The sequence below is a fragment of the Ambystoma mexicanum genome, chromosome 3q (assembly GCF_040938575.1).
Source record: "Ambystoma mexicanum isolate Mex_15411 chromosome 3q, UKY_AmexF1_1, whole genome shotgun sequence".
Classification (NCBI taxonomy): Eukaryota; Metazoa; Chordata; class Amphibia; order Caudata; family Ambystomatidae; genus Ambystoma; species Ambystoma mexicanum.
Window position 1 is genome coordinate 380702293 of NC_090926.1, and position 18569 is coordinate 380720861.

Sequence of the window (18569 nt, forward strand, 5' to 3'; positions counted from 1 at the left end):
GAATAGGACCAGCTCCCACAGGGGGTCTGGCTGTCCTGTTTGGACAGCCAAACACCCCTTTCTGTAAAATGCTGAGAGAGATTGCAGGGGAGTGTGTACTGGAACTATATAAAAGGTACTTCTGGAGTGTAAAGCAAGTCGACCAATGGAAATCGAAGTAACTGAAGACAACCAGAGACACCTGCTGACCCTTTGCAAGATCGTGAAGTGACCACTGCTGTCATGATCCCTTTTTCTATGCGACCGAGGAGCTCCGAAGAGGACGACTCCTTCCCTTTGGCTGGTGGGAACGAACAGTGCCAAGACTAACTTTGAAACAAGCCATCTCCTGAGGTCCTAGGAGCTTCCATAGCTGCTGAACCCTAATACCTGCTTCCCATTTTGAGTGCATCTTCGTGGAAAGGCAGAATCTGTCCAAGATCTGTGCAGAGCCTGTAAGGACACTCCAGAGATCCAATTCACCCGGACCCCCCTCACCAGAGTGTGGGACTGTTGGAAGCAAGGAAGATTGACCGGGCGATCTGTGTCCTTGGTTGGTGCTGCTGAAAAGGCACCAAAACTGCAGCATGAACCAAGACATTGCTGAAAGTTGTGCTACAGGTTCTCCCTCGAGACTGCTGTTGAAAGACCATGTCCATTGTCTTGCCTTTCATCACCAGACTAAGGAATCCAGAGGTCGGGTCCAGAGCTGCCACATGGTGGGGGAGCCAACACGAACACTTTCTTCAAACCAAAGGTATTTCTTACCTGATTCCCAGAAGTCGCTCCAGAGCTTTGAAATGCATGTAGAGTTGTCCTGGGCAACCCCCTCTTACCTCTGAACCAAGCTACTGCTTGCGTTACTTTTCGAATCCGTTTTTAGGTCTACTTTGTTAGTTATCAACTTGCTGCTTTAATAACTTTAGACACTGGAAGAAATCTGCAAGAACTCTTCATTATACGCTGTTTGCCAAGACTTCAAGCCCTCTTCGAACCGCCTTTAGCTAGGTTTGCGTTTTTGGACTTGAATACAAAAGACTTTGCCAGGCAAAGAAACAGTCTCTAGAACCTTGAACTAAGCTCATGTTGCACTAACCACTTATTTCCCTCTGTTTTAAAGTGACTTTTCTATACGTGTTTGCAGAGTAAATGCATTACCTTATGACCTGTTGACAACCGCTTGAATGCACAAATACCGATAATACGATAACCTTGTCTTTTCCCCTTTCTCAATCAAAGATTATTCTGATAAAATCCATAAAGCGCAGCACAAACAATGCGCCAATACAGAATATCAAACGAATATATGAAATCAGAATTATATCATTGTGTGAATAGCGACAAAAGTAAAAACATTAGAAATATTGGTCATTCACCAAGTGTTTTCTTCTGTTGCATGACTTTCTTAAGAACTCCAAACACCCCCATGCAACAGCAATTGATTCAGCAGGTAATAGATCAAAGCAGGTCGACATTCATTAAAACTGGATTCTCTCAGAAGATGGGCAGTAGTCTTTTTTTCTAATGGCTTGATAGAATGGACACAATAGAACAAAATGCAACAAATCATCTTCAGCGCTACCACCAGGAAAACCCGCAGACTGCTCATGGGCTGGCCAGTTCTTTGTTTTATCTCTGAGGCATAAAAGATTGAAATGGGCCTTGGTCAGTGCCCAATGGTTCATAATGTTGTTACTGTACAGCAGATAAGGTCGCATTACATTGGATTGCGCAAGCAAGACATGTTTTCTGTTTGAGTCAATTAAAATCCCAGATGTTTCTCTAGTTTGACCAGAGTACGGAATACCTGCTTGCACTTGTTGGACTCAGCTGGTGATAATAATGCAGCAGGGCAGTACAGACTCGGAGGGGGGGGAGGGGGTATTCAGCTGACTGTGATAAACAGTTTGAGATGAAGTTCAACCATGCCATTTTTCACCAGAAAGACCCCCAACATATTAAGCCTTTAATTATGCTACGAATGAGGCTGGCTCATGGGTTTGACCATAGTGTTAACCAGTGCAAGAGTGGTGCCATGTACAGATCTCCTATATGAGTAATACCCAATTCTATAGGTACAGCGTAATTTGGGGCCGAACAAGAGAGGCCTAGCATTTCTTTTAGGAAAATATTTTCAGTTACATCAATACATGTTATTTTTTTGTTGCCCCATAGTGGGTCGTGGCTTTAGCTTGTGCTTGTGCTTTATAGACTTCCAAAATAAGATTGATTGGCTAGCCCGGACACATGGTCCTGAAGCGTGAAATTCTCCCCATAGACTGTTTAATGTTCATACTCTGCTTCTATATATGAGATGGCTCCCAGCAATTTTCAGTAAAACAAATGCCCAAATAATCAAATTTGGACACCCATGGAACGATGGCACCATTACTTAACATGTTACGCATTTTGGTCTTCTTGCCTCCCCTTCAAGGAACATGCCTTCACTGCTGATTTGATAGTGTTAACGGTTGGCTTCAAATCAGACATAAAGTTGATATGAACATAACTGCTGTAGGGCTTTTGGGGTGCGGGCGATTAAAACGGTCATCTGCATACGCCAATACAGGGAGGGCTTTAGCATCCACCCTAGGGTAATCTGCCTTCGACTCTACTAGTGCTCTGTTTAGGCCATTAATATAAAAAGCAAACAGCACCGGGGCACAACACAGCCCTGGCACACTCCCGAGGGTACCTCCAAAGTAGCCTGTGCATTGCCCCTGCTTTCCAAAACTAACACATGCTCTGGTGTCCTCATGGATGATTTGCAGTACTTTTAACAACTTGGCTGGGCAGCCCATGGACCTGAGCACCTGCCATAACATGGCCCTATCCACTCTGTCAAAGGTTGTACTCAGGTCTGTGAAGGCCCAATAGATCGGTTTGCCCCTCACAAAGATGGAGGATGCCCCAACCAAATCTAGATTAAGTGCTTGGTCTGGAGTACCCAGACCTGGCCTAAAGCCATACTGTTTCAGAGAAAATGTTACTTTGAAGAATCCATTCCGCTAGGTGTTGGAAAACATGTCCAAAGACCTGAAGGAGGTGTCCAGCAGAGAGATGGGCCTGTAGGGCAGGTGGCTGCCCGGATCACCTTTTTTGAAATATAGGGTATATAATAGCACTTTTCCATGATTGTGAGATCTACTCCTAATTCCAAGTAGGAGTTCACACACATTGTCGGCAGTAGAGCCCACAGTTCCAATTCCCCCCTTATATAAATCAGCAGGGACTGCGTCTGGGTCTGGTGCACTGTTTTGTGATTGCTGTTTGATTGCTGTTTCGACCTCCTTCAAGGTCAGACGCAGAGTGGAGCACTGATCAGCGCCCTCGTATCTGGCCACCTGGCCTTTCAACAGGGATATGAAATGGCTTGACCATCTTCTGGAACCCACATAATGTTCCCTATGTGTCTTTACCCTCTTATGTGCTGGTCCACCTGCAACAAAAGACCCACATTTTTTGGATTACTTATTGGAGGCAGCCAAGATGAATTCTTCCCACGCTGCATTGGCCAACAAAGTTTTCCTGGTTTCCACTTTATAGGTTGCCCTTGGCCTGATGATGGCGCCCCTAGTGCTGTCCTTGTTGCGTAAAGTCCCCGTCAAGGTGCTCTGTGCAGTCCTGCATGTGCCATCAAACCAGCTAATTGGTTTTCCTTTGCCAGTTTTAAAGTCCTGCTGAAATAAATCAGTCTGGGACCTCCAAGGTTTTTCTGAGGCGAGCGTGATTTGAAGTGGCTCAGTATCGTGAGCAAGAATACTTGTCATATGGTGTAAGTTTGTGTACACTGCCTTTGTATTGGGCTGATATCGGTTCACACTTTGCCCACCTTACCCTGTGTTTACAGTGTGAATTGATTTCCCATAAACCTAGTTGTGGGTGAGCGACAGTGGGTGAGTCAAGATGGTCCAGTCTTATGACCAGCTTCAGGGGAAAATGATCACTAGTGATTTCATCTACAACTGCAAATTCCACAATTAGGTGCCAGTGTTTGACATGCATACAAAAGTAATTAATTGTTGATGTACCCTGGATACTTGCAAATGTAATCTTGCCTGGTACATCAGAATGTACACGTCCATTCAGAGAACTGAATCCCCGTTCCATGAACCATGTGTTTAACTGCAAGCCCCTAGAACACATCCTATCATCAGACATCTGCAGGCGGGCAATCCCGTATGCAAAGTCTTCTCTCACATCTGAGAGGTCCGTGGGGGATCCTGTTACCTAGTTTCACATTAAAGACGTCCCCCCCTCCCACTCCCCAAACCACTACCATGTGTTCACTGAACAGATTTGGAAGCGTGGACTCAAACAAATCTTTTATTACCCCTAGCTGGTTTTTCTGAGGTGTGTGGGCTATCATGGAAATTAACCAACTGCAATTTGTAACCCCGCTCAGGTTTCACTACTGCATGTTGGATAGTGAATACATTCAATTCCCTTGTCTCAATGTAATAGAGTGAAGATTTAATCAAGATTGCCATTCTCCCATACCAACGGCCTCTGTTGTGCTTATGCGCTGGACTTGAGAATGAGACATATCCATCCAAGCGCACAGATGCCAAAGCCCAAGTTTCCTGCAAAAGGAGGATGTCATACGTCATCATATGACACTACATCCCTCCTTTGTAATTTTGTCACTGCCCATGCAATGTTCCAACTGTGAAAGGTAACGCGCTCTGGGGAATACTCTGGCTGTGTCGTGCTATAGCAGTTAGCCTCCCTTGGGTTGATCTTTATACCAGGTAGGCAGGTGTTGATCCATTGGGACATTTTGTTTATTAGGGAGATTGTGTTTTTTTTACCATCCCTTCTGCCAAACAAGGGACACCTGTTATAACTCCCACCAATGGTGCAGCTTCAGGCGGGAGGTCAATTACAACTTTGTTTGACCGCAGTGTCTGTGTTGCAGGTTTGGGGAGGGGGGTATCTTTAAACCTTTAGTACTTACTACATCACTCAAACCTATTCCCATCTTATTCTGTGGTTGTGCGTGGGGACTGTTGGGGTACAGACTGTGTAATCCTCTGGGCCTCATTCTGAGGTATCGGATGTGGCTTACTTACTGAACTCGAGGCTCTGCCACCTATATTAAGACCATTTCTTTCAGTTCTAGAACATCCTTCATCCCCATAAATAAATCATCCAAAATGTTCAGGGTGTCTGAGTGTAAATACCACTGAGGACGGGAGCCAGTTTTCTATTCAGCACCTCTGCCAAGATTTTGAAGTCGCTGGATACTGAGTCCATAGTCCTCAAACTTTCAAGTTGGACAGGGTGATTCTCTACCTTCAGTACCTCCCTCTAATGCGCTTTGTCTAATAGAAACAGGGTCCAACACAGAAATGTTTGTCAGGTGTGAAGCTTCCATGCCCACTGAATCGCTTATGTTAATACAGCAAGGGATTCTGGAATGCTGGCTGAGCAGGTAGCAGCTTGAACTCTGAGCTCCTGCCTTCCTGATCTGATAGTCCAAGGATATTATGAATACCAAAAAAAGATTGATACTCTGGAGAATCCAGCTCCTAAGAAAACTAAAGCTGATATGGAAGGAGCTCCCAGCACACAAGATATTTATTCTCTGATTGAAAGTGTCCCAAAATTTAGGTGAGATGAAATGCTCTTATGCTGATTTGAACGTAAAGGTTTCCAACCTGGAAAGAAGGGTTGGTCGTGTGGAAAAGAAATCGGCTGGCCTCTCAACAGACAGCGCTGGGAGTTATAGAGCCTACAATGAATTGGGGAAAGATCTAGAGGATATGAAAATGAAAAATGTGCCCTTGGACCTGAAGTTAAGAATGCAGAACCTCAGGCTTATGGGGCTATCAGAGGGCATCACAAAGGAAGGGTGTTTGGAGAATATTTTACATCAAGTGCTGTCTGAGATTTATGGTCCAGAGATTTACACAGGAGATCTAGATTATGCTGGGAAACCTGACCTTAACAAGTCAAGACAAATATTAATGGTCTTTACAAAAATTACTGCAAAAAAATGATGAAACGCTGCCTGGGAGAAGGTTTGCGTGCTTTACCAAAATGCTCAAATAGCAATATTCCTGGATTTTCCAAAGGAATTGGTGGATAAAAGAGAGCTTTTCACAGAAGCAAAGAGACTAGCTACGGAAAAGGACTCGAGGACCTCACTAGTGAAATCTCCAATCCTAAAGCTTCACTTTCCAAGTGGGGTCAAGACTACAGAGGATCCTGAGGAGGCCAAAAGATGGGTTATTAGTTATAGGGCACCAGTAAATAAATGCCAAATGAATTAAACCGGTTGTACGAATGAGTACGACTGTTTCAACGTTATAGGTGAGATGGAAAGAATGTTTTTCATTATTTAAGTAGCACACGTACAGGCTTAGAAGGGACATTTTTTATACTTGCATGTTTGTGTTAAAATATAAAATATAAATTAAAAGGCTCAAAATGGCACTCATTGTAAAGATCAGTTTAGAATTGTCCCTCTTTAAATCTAAACACAAGTCCTCTGTGACGCGTTCCTCTGGTGATAGTTCATCTATGGGGAATGGCACACATCACGTCCTAAAGGGTCCTTTTACCTAATGCGGAAACACTCATCGTATCATGACGGGACCACTTCAAATTAAACAAAATCTGAGGTGAGGGTATATTTACTAACTGTAGGGGCTTAACTGTTGTGTTGGCTCGGGCGGAACATGTGGATTATTCCGGAGTGGTGTGTCAGGCAGACCTATGTATTACTGTGGCTCCGTTTCTGATTTTCATCCCGATCGGATGGACGAGGGTTTAATTGGGGGTCGAGGCCATGGCCATGTTCTGAAACATCACTGCGGATCCCTGACTGAACAACGTAGGCAGCATTTCTTTAAATGCCATATTTTACCCCCCACCCGTATCTCTTCCTCTGCTCCAACCTACCCACCAAGTGATATACATGTGTCGGGGATCGAAAGCTCAGTAAAGCTCCCCATGTGATGCGGATCCAGGGTTGCGATGCGGCCTGTATCATGATACAGATGCTCTAATAGGCACTTTGATTTTCCGGTGTATCCTTGGTCCCGCTCCCCGTGTTTGCACATCTTGAGATGGCCAGCTATTCCACTGTCCCACGTAATGCCCTGGAGAGTATCCACGACCAGCAGTGCACTGCTTGCTTTCCCACTGCAAACCAGTCCCTGATGTTAATTTTTTTTAGACCACTGGTGTATTATGTAGGCAGGGGCATTGGAACACACGCATAGTAGGTGCGATCATACCTTAAATATCGTGAATAGATTATGGCTGATATGAATGGGTTGTTGCCATTGCAGCACTGTCCCTCTTATAATTAAAATGTACTAGAGCTGTTCGAATCTGCGTTGTTCATTATTTTAGAATGTATTAAATGGTATTTTACTGGTTCAACTATGAGATCTGTTATTGAGTCTCCCCGTATAATTTTTGTAGAGACCCTTTCATCTTTACATGATAACTTAACTGTGTCCATTGTGGGTATTGGTGATCTTTATTAGGGCCTCACACAAATTTATATCATTTGCCCTCATTTGTGGTTACCAGGCAGAGCACCGGAGCCTTTACAAAATGTCATGGTGTACTGCATGGGCCTACATTGCCCAGTGCTATTGTTTTTGCTGATTTTAGCCCTAAAGATACATTACAACCATCCGGTGCATTGGGCGGGCCAGCTTTTGCCTGCCCTTCAGCATCATTGCTTCACTGACTGCCACCACTTCACCCTGGACACAGCATACAAGTAACCATAAAATTACTAAAAACCAAAGTGAGGGATGCAAAGTATCCCACCACACGTCACTGTAAGGTGAGGTTTGCAGTGCAAAACAACAAGTAGTTCATAACTGAGGACAGTCCCCTGCACGGATAGCCAATCGGATTGATCAGTGCCCCCAAAGCAGATGAGCTAAGCAAGATAAGTGAAGCTAAAAGGCTTTACTTTACTCCAAACGTCAGGTCGGTTTCCAAAACAAAAGCATTTGGGGGTTCCTTAGATGTCTATGGCGGGAAAGCATCAGTCTTTCCTAACCGTCAAATTTGGTATGGTTAAATGGACTATTTATTGGTCATTTGTAATGCGCCTATACATAAGTGTTTCGAGGCACAACAAGACAAGGGAGGAGGTTCAAAATAACGATCTTAATAGGTCTTGTAACATTCAGATTGTGCAAATGCAGTAACGAGAAGTGCAAGGGTGGAGTCGGGGGGGGGGGGGGGGAGTGCAGGAACGGGCGGTGGACAGAGTGCCAGGGGAGGCCAGGTAGAAAGGGCCAGGGAAAAGCAGAGTGTGCAGGGGAAGGAGTATCCACAAGCAAGTGGCGAGGTAAGGGGCAGGGATGTCTCCAAGGGTGCAGGCCAGCCAGACAAGTGCAGGAGGGGCCACGAGGTCCAGTGCAGGATGAGAGGGGTGATGGAGAGATCAAGTGCAGGGGTAGACTGGGCAAGGGGGGGCGAGCTGGAGCCCTGTTTTACTCTGAAGGGAACCAGGCCATCAGTCTAGGACAGAACAGGGAAATTGGCAGGGGATGAGAAGCAGGAGGAGGGAAAAAAAGAAGGGAGAAAGAGAAGAGGATGGTCTTGAGCTTCCGGACCTAGAAATCCGTCTCAAGTCTGAGAAGGCAGGGAGGCACCTGCGGAGGAGAGGGATCTACCTCCATTCACTGCTTAACAAAGCGTCTAATCTGAAGAGAGTTGGAGTGAGACAAGTGAAGGGCTCTAGCTTGGATGTAGGGATGTAGCGGTTCCCAGGCCCCAGAAAGCCTTGTGGATGATGCAGAGGGTCTTGAACTTGATCCTTGCAGCAACCGGGAGCCAGTGGGGAGATTTAAGGGCTGGAGAGATGCAGTCCCTGGGCTTGAGGCCAAGGATAAATCTTGCAGTCCTGCTCTGGATTAGTTGATGGGGCGAAGGGAGGAGTTAGGCAGATTGAGGAACAGGCTGTTGCAGTAGTCCAGCCTGGAGAAGACCAGAACTCCTGAGACATTGAGGTTCTTGGGGAAGGCGAGGAAGAGGAGAATGCCTCTGAGGAGGTGCAGCTGAAAGTGCATAATCTACGCCTCCTGCCCCTGGCTATTATTGTGACTCTCCAGCCTTCTACTGGGTTGGGATAGATCCAGACTGTGTTTGATAGACAGTTACATTTTGCTACTGCCTACCACCGGGCAATACTATTTTGGCCCCCAAATCCCTCCACTTGGTAGTTTTGTGGAGGCAGTTGACCCCGAACTGGTGTTTTAAAGGATCTGCATGAAATGACTGAATGCAAAAGTGCGACTACCAAAAGTCTGACTTTTTTTTTCTCAATTTTTCCGCAAATATATTTGTGGGGGGGGGGGCCTCAGCCCCCACCTTACCCCTATACATTTTTATTAACTTTAACCCCCACATATATATCCGTGGAAAAATGGGGGGCAGACTTTTTGCCCTCGTCATTCCGTCTTAAAGGCGCTCTTTTGAGACGGTCTGTACACTTGCTGCAGGCCTCCTGTTGGCATGGAAATTCCTTTTTTTCTTGATCATTGTTTTGAGCACTGTTGTGTGGGGACGTGGGTAGACGGCAGTAAATGTTTTATCAGTGGTGACGTGACATGGGCATTGCTGATGAAAGGGAAAATCTTGCATGTACCCCGTTGTTGACTCAGTGGGACTGCATACACATCAAGACAGTGAAGCACGAAGTAAAATTGTTTTATTATTAAGCCTTCTGTGCCATTTCTATAATGTACGTTTTTGTGCGACTATAAATGTACTTGTACTTTCCAAGTAAATAACAGTGGATGGCATAGACCTTATAACCAAAAGAAGTGATGGAGATCGCAAATGATCCCATTTAATGTGCGAGATGCTAAGCCAGTGTGGGATATTTCCGCCAGCTAACGCACCCAACCATTGTCGCCGAGCCTGACCGTGATGAGCACATAACAGAGCCGGTAATTGGAACTTCCGGCTGGCAAATGTGCTGTGCAGTAAAGCTGTCTCTCTACGCGGCCACGCCAAATGCTGGCTGCCGATTGCATAAGAAGGCGAAGCTTGTTTTGTTAATGTTCTTATCGCTGCACGTTACTTTTCAGAAGCTCTACCCTTTGTGCAAATATTTGCAAGTCTCTAACACGAAGAATAGGCGACCGGGTGCAAGGGAATAACCGCCGTCCCCTGCCCACGCGGCTTTTGCCCCAGACATGTTTTGAAGTTGATTTCCCCCTACCGCAAATCGAATCTCTCACTCAACAGGTGTGCGACAAGGGGTCCCCCGTACTTGCAGCATGGCTATTACTTGCGCAATATATGAATTTGTAATGAAAACATGTCATTTTCCGTGTGGGCTGCATTGAGTATACAGAGCATGCCATAAAATGCTTGTGTTTTGTCTTTCAGCCAGCGGTGGTTGGCAGGAGCCGGATAATCCGCACACACAAAGGGTAAGTGAAGACATGACACCAAGCTGTGCCCTGTGCGTCACGTGAAACGGGCGGGGCAGAGAAATCTGCTTTCAAGCGGGGCTTGTGGAATGGGACAGACCACGCAAGCTACTAGATGATTGGCATTTGCGGGATTTCAATTGATTCCTAAATACTCCGGGCGTGCCAAGGGTTTTTGATGTTGGGGTAGGGGCGGTTGTGCGGTTTGTAGCAAGTGTCCTCCTTGGCCACCAACACTGTTACCGTTTTTAAGGTCTTGACGCGATTTCCCTTTCCCCTCAATGACTAGGGATGGGGTATATGAGGACAGAGAGATGTGTATGTATCGCATGCCCCCTTTTTGGTCGTTCTTCACGTTGCTCTCAAGCAGCTGAACGTGCCTGGGGCCTGCGGCCCACGTCCTTGTTGCATGCACCTGCTTTTCGTCGCATGTCTCGATCTCCAACATCTGTCCATAATTCCGAAGTAGGTTGGCGCTGTAAAAGTTCAGTAGTGCCACTACACCACTAACCTGCTGGCACTCGAAGCATTGTAAGACATCATGTCTCCCTTGGTGGGCCTGAGGGGAGTAAAGCCAAACGCCACACGATGATTTAAAAAAAATAAAATAATTGCATTTGCTCATGACATGAATTAGTCATTGTTTCTGAAACGGGTATTCTTGAGGAGATATTAACCGAGGCGGCGGGCCGACCCTATCGGTAACGGCCCGCCGCCCAAGTTAAGCACCTGAGCGAGGGCCTGGAATTGTGGGGTGCCAATCAGTAAGTGACATCATATATATTTATAATGTGCCGTTTATTAAGGATTAGTTGGAGGTTTAGGAGCTTAGGGGAACTGTGGGACACTGCGCTGATCTATTTGTATCTACCTAGGTCTGGTTACTTTCCTGCAGCCCGTAGTTGGGGTTCCAGTGGGACCATACTCCTGGCGTCACACGGATTTGGTCATTGGAAGTTTGGGTTGTGGAACCTCGGTTACCTTGGCGCTGGATAGGGCAGTTGCCCGATGGTACGTTGGTACCATATATCTGGTTTCCAATCATTCTGGACACCGTTATAAGCTTGGTCGATTTTAATGGTTTGTTGGTTTTGTTATGATACTTGCCACAGATTGGCAGACATGGTTGTACACGTTAGGGTCTGTCTCCCAGGCGCCCGTTGTTGCTGTGACAGTGCATAATATATTCAGTAAACTGGAGTAATGCAAACAGCACTAAGGGGTGGCGAGATTATTCAGTGCTGTGCGTAGACTTCTGGTCTGATGTAAACTCCTCTGCGAGGGATACTACTGCTAAAAACTGACGTCTGTTAGGTTGTCTCCGGTCTGCTAGAAATGCATTTTCTTGAAGAGCAAACGGGTTGTATAAGCCCCAGATATAGTCGTCAAACAAGCCTTAAGTTCCTGCATACATTTGTTTATACATAAACAATAAATGCTTATTGGGGTGTTTTCCATTGAAGTTGGAAAAAGCTTTTGAGGAATGGCAATGATGTTGGGCTAATTTAGTTAGTACCTTTTTTTTCCAGTTGAGTTTGCGTGTATCGTGCCATAGTCGCTTTCCTTGTTAAGAGATCTTTCTCCGGTTCAAATCTGCACAGAACTGCACTGGGTGCTGTGCAATTACTTTTTGGCGTCAGCACTGGCCTGTTTCGCGCACCAGACTGAGCTGCGAGCAGGACACCAGAAACGAGGCCCACCGAGAATGGAAGACATGGTGGGAAGTGGGAACACGACTTGAAGGGTAGACCATAAGTGATGCAAGCAGTCACAGAGCAATACACACCGCATTTGAAATGCATCGAGAAGTACACAACAGAGCGTTAGTTTGATAGCAATCACTTTCAGCCTAGTTTGGTGAGTAAATCACTGTCCTGCTCTCTCCTCCCTCTGCAGATCAATAAACTGGTGGAGTATTACCAGCAGCTGGCACAGAAAGAGAAGTTGGAGCGAGATCGCAAGAAACTGGTGCGACGTAGGGCCTACATGCCGCTGGCTTTTTCGGTGAGTTCTGGGTTCCGTTAACTACCTACACCCCCTTTCTCCTTATGCTATGTTGAGCATGAAACCTGCAATGGGCAAACTGGGTGGCGCATGGCCCGGCACAGTAACAATTGCATGCAATCCTGGTCCGTTTCTTATATGCAACATTATTTCCAGACAAATGGGAAGGATCCTGTGCTGTCGAGCTTGTGAATTGTCGTCTTAATATTTAGCTAGGTTTTTAAATGGGCTGGGCAAAATGGGGTTTGGGGGGGGGGATAGGGGCAGGCTCTCCGACTTGATTCTGCTCTTCTCCGTAGATGTCACTATTGCCATTTGTTTAGAATTGCATCATCTGTTTCAGACAGTTACATTATTCGTTGTGTGATACTCCGAAGGTAGGGAACATATTCAGAATGGCTTTTTTTTAGCTCTAAACTATTGCAGTGTTGTCTTTAGAATTATTTTAGAAAAATAATACATGCGAGTGCTACATTTTCTTCAAAAGAGCGGACGGATTGGAACCAGCACTGGCCTATTTTAATTGGATTTCATTTTTAGATTTGAATGTTTGACTTTTTGGGAGCGAATTGTTTAGATTTGAAAACTGATAACATTTGAAATAAATCGTACCCCCTTTTCGGCCAGGGCAAAAACAGCCTGGCCAGTTAGGCTAGTCTTTTTGTTACCTAGGCCATACACCCTCTAGACTAGGTTCATCAGCTACTTGCAAATTCTTCTTGTGCCCAGACACCCCCAAATACTTTTTCGTGACTCTACTGAGCATTGCTACCTGGGTTCTTCCAAGGGTCGCAATGCCGAATTAATGTTAGATGGACCTGTGATATTCGCAGTTTAACCGATTCCCCGTTAGTCGCGTATTTACCTAGTTCCCATTGTTGCAAGAAACTCGAGTCGGCTCTCTGTTCTGCTTCGAATACTAGCCCGCTTTACTCTGCTTGGCAGCTTTCCCTAAAGCTCCTTGTTTCTTGAGGTGCCACCAAGCAATTGAGTGCTCATGTTGTCACTCTTGTAGGGGCCCTGGCGATCCAGCTAACTGGCGCATATTGCTTCTTCACTCTCTGCACTATTCTATTTGGATGTGCTTGCTGCGTCTATTGTGCTTCTTGAATAACGATAGAATTGCATGTTTTGTCTTAACTGCTTATTGATGCCTGTCTGCATGCTCTCATTGCTACTTTCTTGTGTTTCTACTGCCACCTGCTGTATAATTTGGGGAACTACAAAGCAACACACTATTCATGTGGCGGTAAGTTTGAGAATTCTTAGTATTCATGACCCGCTCATTTAAAAAAAAAAAAAAAAAAACGTATCGTTAGTAATGTAATATTTGCACGTCTTTTTTTTTAGTTTTAATGTCTACAGTTGTGGTTCATGTCATGAACTTTGTGCAGCCCTAGCTGTCTCCACAGGATACTGACATTATTTCCTCCTTTTCCCTGAAATTTCTAATTGCAAACCACCAGGCCTGGTTCCTCAATAACTTTAATGATTTCGTAGTTTTTGTTAATTGTGGTATGATTTTTACATAAACATTTAACAATAAAATCGAAAATGTCTTGTAAATGTCTTTCTCGTTGTCCTTCAGCATGTTTTACCTTTTTGTTGCATAGTTGTGCAGTGCTGGCTCCAGTATGAGGTACTGCTAATTCCTACTTACAGGGAACACACTCAGTGTCTTATAGATGTTTCCTCTTCCATAGGACAAGTACGGGCGTGGGACCCGGCTGCAGCGCCAGAGACCTGGGGCGCCCATCACTTCACTTGCAGGGCTCTCGTGAGTATTCTGCCATTTTTTCTGCGTCTAGGTTATTGAGGCAGGAAATCCTCACGACAGGGGGAATGGTGTATACAATGTCCTACGCCCAGCAGCGGCCTCCCTTCATAGACCGCCCTGATCGCAGCAAGTTCCTCTGTACTAGCCCCGTCCTCTGAATTTAAAGGGAACAATTGAAGTAGACCTTGTTTCATGGTTGCGTATGGCGTCATCTACTTTATTTGAATTTGCATTCCCACACAACTCCTTAAGTAAACACAGTATCAAGTGTTGGCTTGTGGTGCTATGAATTGAGGTTGACGGCTGCCTTGCCATAGCCGTCAACTGACCCCCAGCGCAAGGGTTTAGCCCGCATTGAAATACCTAAGCCTGCAAACGCGCCTAGAAACCTGCGAGCAGGGCAGGCTGATTAAGGTCTTCAATGATCACCCTTTAGGAAGTACAGTGGCTTTACATAGCTTTGACCTCCTGTGACCTCCAAAAGTCTGCAGATTTCACAGACCTGAAATAAACAGTCCTGCAGCCTCACCTTCAAAAAGAAAAGCAATTGTTGGGGCTGGGTCTAAATAATAATGCTCATTTCTGAAAATACATCATGCACGAGCAGCCAGATATGCACGGCATTGCAGTTGGATTAACTGCAACTCCACATAATTGTGTTGGCTGCATTTACATTACTTGCTTAGACAGTTGTAAACAGTTACACTGCGCCACACCATATGATTCAAAATGTACAGTATTTTAATTCATATTCAGTACAGCCTGACACGTGTTTCGGGCTTGGCTCTTCCTTTGAGGCTGATACATTTAAACCATGTTCGTTTACAATTAGTCAGAAACGGTATAAACGGTAAATGCATTCCCATTTGAAATTGGGATGGACAAAACCAAGGAGGTATTAGGGGTTGCAGAACATGTTCAAATTGCATAGAGTCCATGATAGTTCATGCATTAAGTCCACATTGTGGTAAAAGATAAAAAAAGACATTTAGGCATTTTACCAATTCACGTTGTGGCATGGAAACAGTTCAGAGACGAAAAAAAGGAAAGAGAAAGTAAACATAACTATGTTAGCAAGGGAGGCATACACATAGTACTGGTCAAAATCTGTGACGAATCCAAATTTGCATTTAAATTTAGTTGTAAGGGCAATTATAAGGTGGTTCTTTGGAAACGCTGCAGCCACTCAAATTAATGTGCAACTGCTAATGCAGCATAACTTAAGGTAACTCAGTGAATTTCTAGTGCAACGTACGTTATTGTAGTTTTTCTTGTCTAAACTTTATCCTTGTCAAAATCGAAACAATCTCTGCAAATCGTCTATTTTGTTCTATTTACGTTATCGAATCTAGCTATCAAGCTTACCTCATTGTTATTCAACCTAAGTGGTAAGTGATTACCCTATCAAATTTATCAGTCAAATTCCAATATGGAGCATGAACTGTAATGACCCTCTAGGGCTACAGATAATAACGATTCAAATTACTTACATCCTAGCACACAAGATCATACAAGAACTATTGGTAAATATACCTTATAATTGCCCTTACAACTAAATTTAAATGCAAATTTGGATTCGTCACAGTTTTTGACCATGACTGTGTATGCCTCCCTTGCTAACAGACGGTTATGTTTCCCTTTCCTTTTTTTCGTCTCTGAACTGTTTCCATGCCACAGCGTGAATTGGTAAAATGCTTAAATTTTTTTTAAAATCTTTTACCACAATATTGACCTAATGTATGGACTATCATGGACTCTATGCAATTTTAACATGTTATGCAACCCCTAATGCCTCCTTGGTTTGGTCCATCCCAATTTCAATGGGAATGCATTTACCGTTTATACCGTTTCTGACTAATTGTAAACTAACATGGTTTAAATGTATCCGCCTCAGAGGAAGAGCCAAGCTCGAAACACGTGTCCGGCTGTACTGAATATAAATTAAAATACTGTACATTTTGAATCATATGGTGTGGCGCAGTGTAACTGTTTACAAATGTCTAAGCAAGTCCATTAATGTGGGATGCAGCGCAATGCGCCCACATCGTAACTGCTGCCGTGTACCAACAATCTGGTTTCTGGTTGCAAGCGCTGGTATTCTCTGCGGCTTCTTTGCCCGATCTCTCTATTTTTTGCGTTTACATTAATTACTGAAAATCACTGACCGTCCACGCACGTGCTCATCTGAATGCCTATTAAAGGGTACCTCAAAGGAACAATGCAGTATACACTTCAGCTGAGTGATGCAAATAAAATGAAGTGCTTGTCTGCCGAAATCATTCTAACCACAAATCGGTCAACTAAGGAACTGTCACCTCTGTTGGGGTGAATATACTTATCCACAGTATTAAATACGAATAGATAACGCCACCACTTGGATCTCCTCCTTCTTGCAAGGAAGGACCATGCAAGTATTCTCTGACATGGCCTCAGCCTCACCTAACATTTTCCTATATGGTGTCCCACAAGGATCATGCATCTCGCCCACCCTCTACAACATTTTGTACACAACCCCTTTTCCTCATTCTCGACTCTCTGGGTATCTCGTACTCTAACTACGCAGACGATACCCAGATCCTCCTCACACTAACAGGAGACTGATACAGCTTCCAAGACACTGAACGACATTTACAACGCGATCCAAGCTTGGATGAAAGCCAATGGGCTCTGCCTCAACTCAGACAAGACTGAACTACTCATGGTTGGTTCCAAGGAAACTCTTGAGAACCTCGACCCCCAATTCAGTCACTTTATGATCGACCGCATCAAAAATCCCTGTAGCTAACTCAGTAAAAACATTGGGTGTCTTTCTTGACTCCAACCTAACTATGACGAGGCAAGTCAATGCCATAGCCTCATCAGCGGCATACCATGCCAAACTCTTGACAGCAGCCAGACCCTTCCTCTCCGAGGACAACTGCATCACCATTGCTAGAGCTACCACATGATCAAGACTAGACTACTGCAATGCGTACCTCCACCAAAAACATGGCCAAACTGCAAATAATACAAAACAACGCTCTGCGTGCAGCCACTGGAATCCTTAAAAAAGAGCACATCACAGCCGCCAGGATACAAGCACACTGGCTGCCAGTTAGAGAGAGTCCTCCTTAAAGTGCTTGCCCTCACTCTAAGTGTATCCACCACACTGCTCCACCATACTTTTCCGAAAGAATTCTCACCCCACAGTCTCCGCAAGACCGACCAGAACACCCTATGCAAACATGCTCGTAATCCCCAGAGTCAAGAGAGCCCGAGCCGGAGGTGTTAGCTTCCCATACCTATCAGCTCTGCAATGGAACGCCCTACCACCACCCCTGCGAGGAGAGGTCTCCCACCTAGCATTCCGCAAAGCTGTGAAAACTCTGATCTTCACTTAAGACCTGCCTGAAGACTTACTGACCGAAAACTGACCAATACTTACCACATGCTTAGGATTGTCATAATGCATGTATCTTGTTGACTGTACTCGTATGCTCTGAAACCATTAATAGTATGCCTGCATTCCTCTGTAACTAAGCTTGCCACAAGTAAAAGCGCCACAATGCCTTTGGGCTGTATGAGCGCTGTAAAAAATAAAATAAATGGGTAATCCGTGTTAGTTTGTAATTCCAATGCAACTGTCCTTAATATGGTGGGTGCACAGAGCATTTGTTCCGTTTTTTAGTGAGCTGGGTGGAGCTATGAAAATTATGCAAACGCTGACGTGACCCTCGATCCCACTTTGAAAAGTTGTTTATGCAACACATTAGGCTTCTTTCTACCGCACTAGACGACTCCTCTACAGCATATTGTCGGATCAGGACTAATGTATTCTACTGGCACTCCATGGGACGGGCATAGCCCTTCTACCCTTTGACTCTAGATTGGCTTCCCAGCATGCCAGACCTGTTCTGTTTTTAATAAGAGCACGCTTTTCAGTCTGTCGCAGCTCAGGCAAGCTTCCACCTTGAATAATCTTATGAACATTTAAACAATGTTCTGTCGTTTTCCTTTTTTGTTACCAACCCTCAATTGAAAACAGGTTGAAAGAAGGGGAGGACCAGAAAGAAATCAAGGTGGAACCGGCGCAGGCTGTGGACGAGGTGGAGCCATTACCAGATGACTATTACACACGCCCTATCAATCTAACCGAGGGTAAGTACTGCTTGCATGTATGGCTAAATATCATAGCAGCTTTGCTAATGTGTATCCCCTGTTGGGTTCCGTCTGTCCACTGGGGCAAGGATGATTGGACCAGTACCTTCCACGAACTTGGTGGCCGATAAAGCATGATGCCTAACATTCCAATGTCACGCCATACACCATCTGGCTGGTCATTGTACCACCACTGGGGTGCCATTCGATCTGCGCACGTACTGCAGATATGGTCTTGTGTATTAGGTTTTTTC

At 45.0% G+C, this 18569-nt stretch overlaps 1 protein-coding gene across 2 annotated transcripts in view; it reads left to right on the forward strand.

Moving 5' to 3' along the window:
- DCTN4 (dynactin subunit 4) overlaps positions 1-18569 on the forward strand; it is a 447710-nt gene that overhangs the window by 122043 nt on the left and 307098 nt on the right. The window contains exons 4-8 of one of the 2 annotated variants that reach the window (XM_069654034.1): positions 10354-10397; positions 12294-12401; positions 13630-13650; positions 14105-14178; positions 18203-18315. In XM_069654034.1, the coding sequence (XP_069510135.1) occupies positions 10354-10397; positions 12294-12401; positions 13630-13650; positions 14105-14178; positions 18203-18315 (360 nt within the window). The remainder of the gene's footprint in view (positions 1-10353; positions 10398-12293; positions 12402-13629; positions 13651-14104; positions 14179-18202; positions 18316-18569) is intronic. The other variant, XM_069654035.1, reaches the window with a different exon arrangement.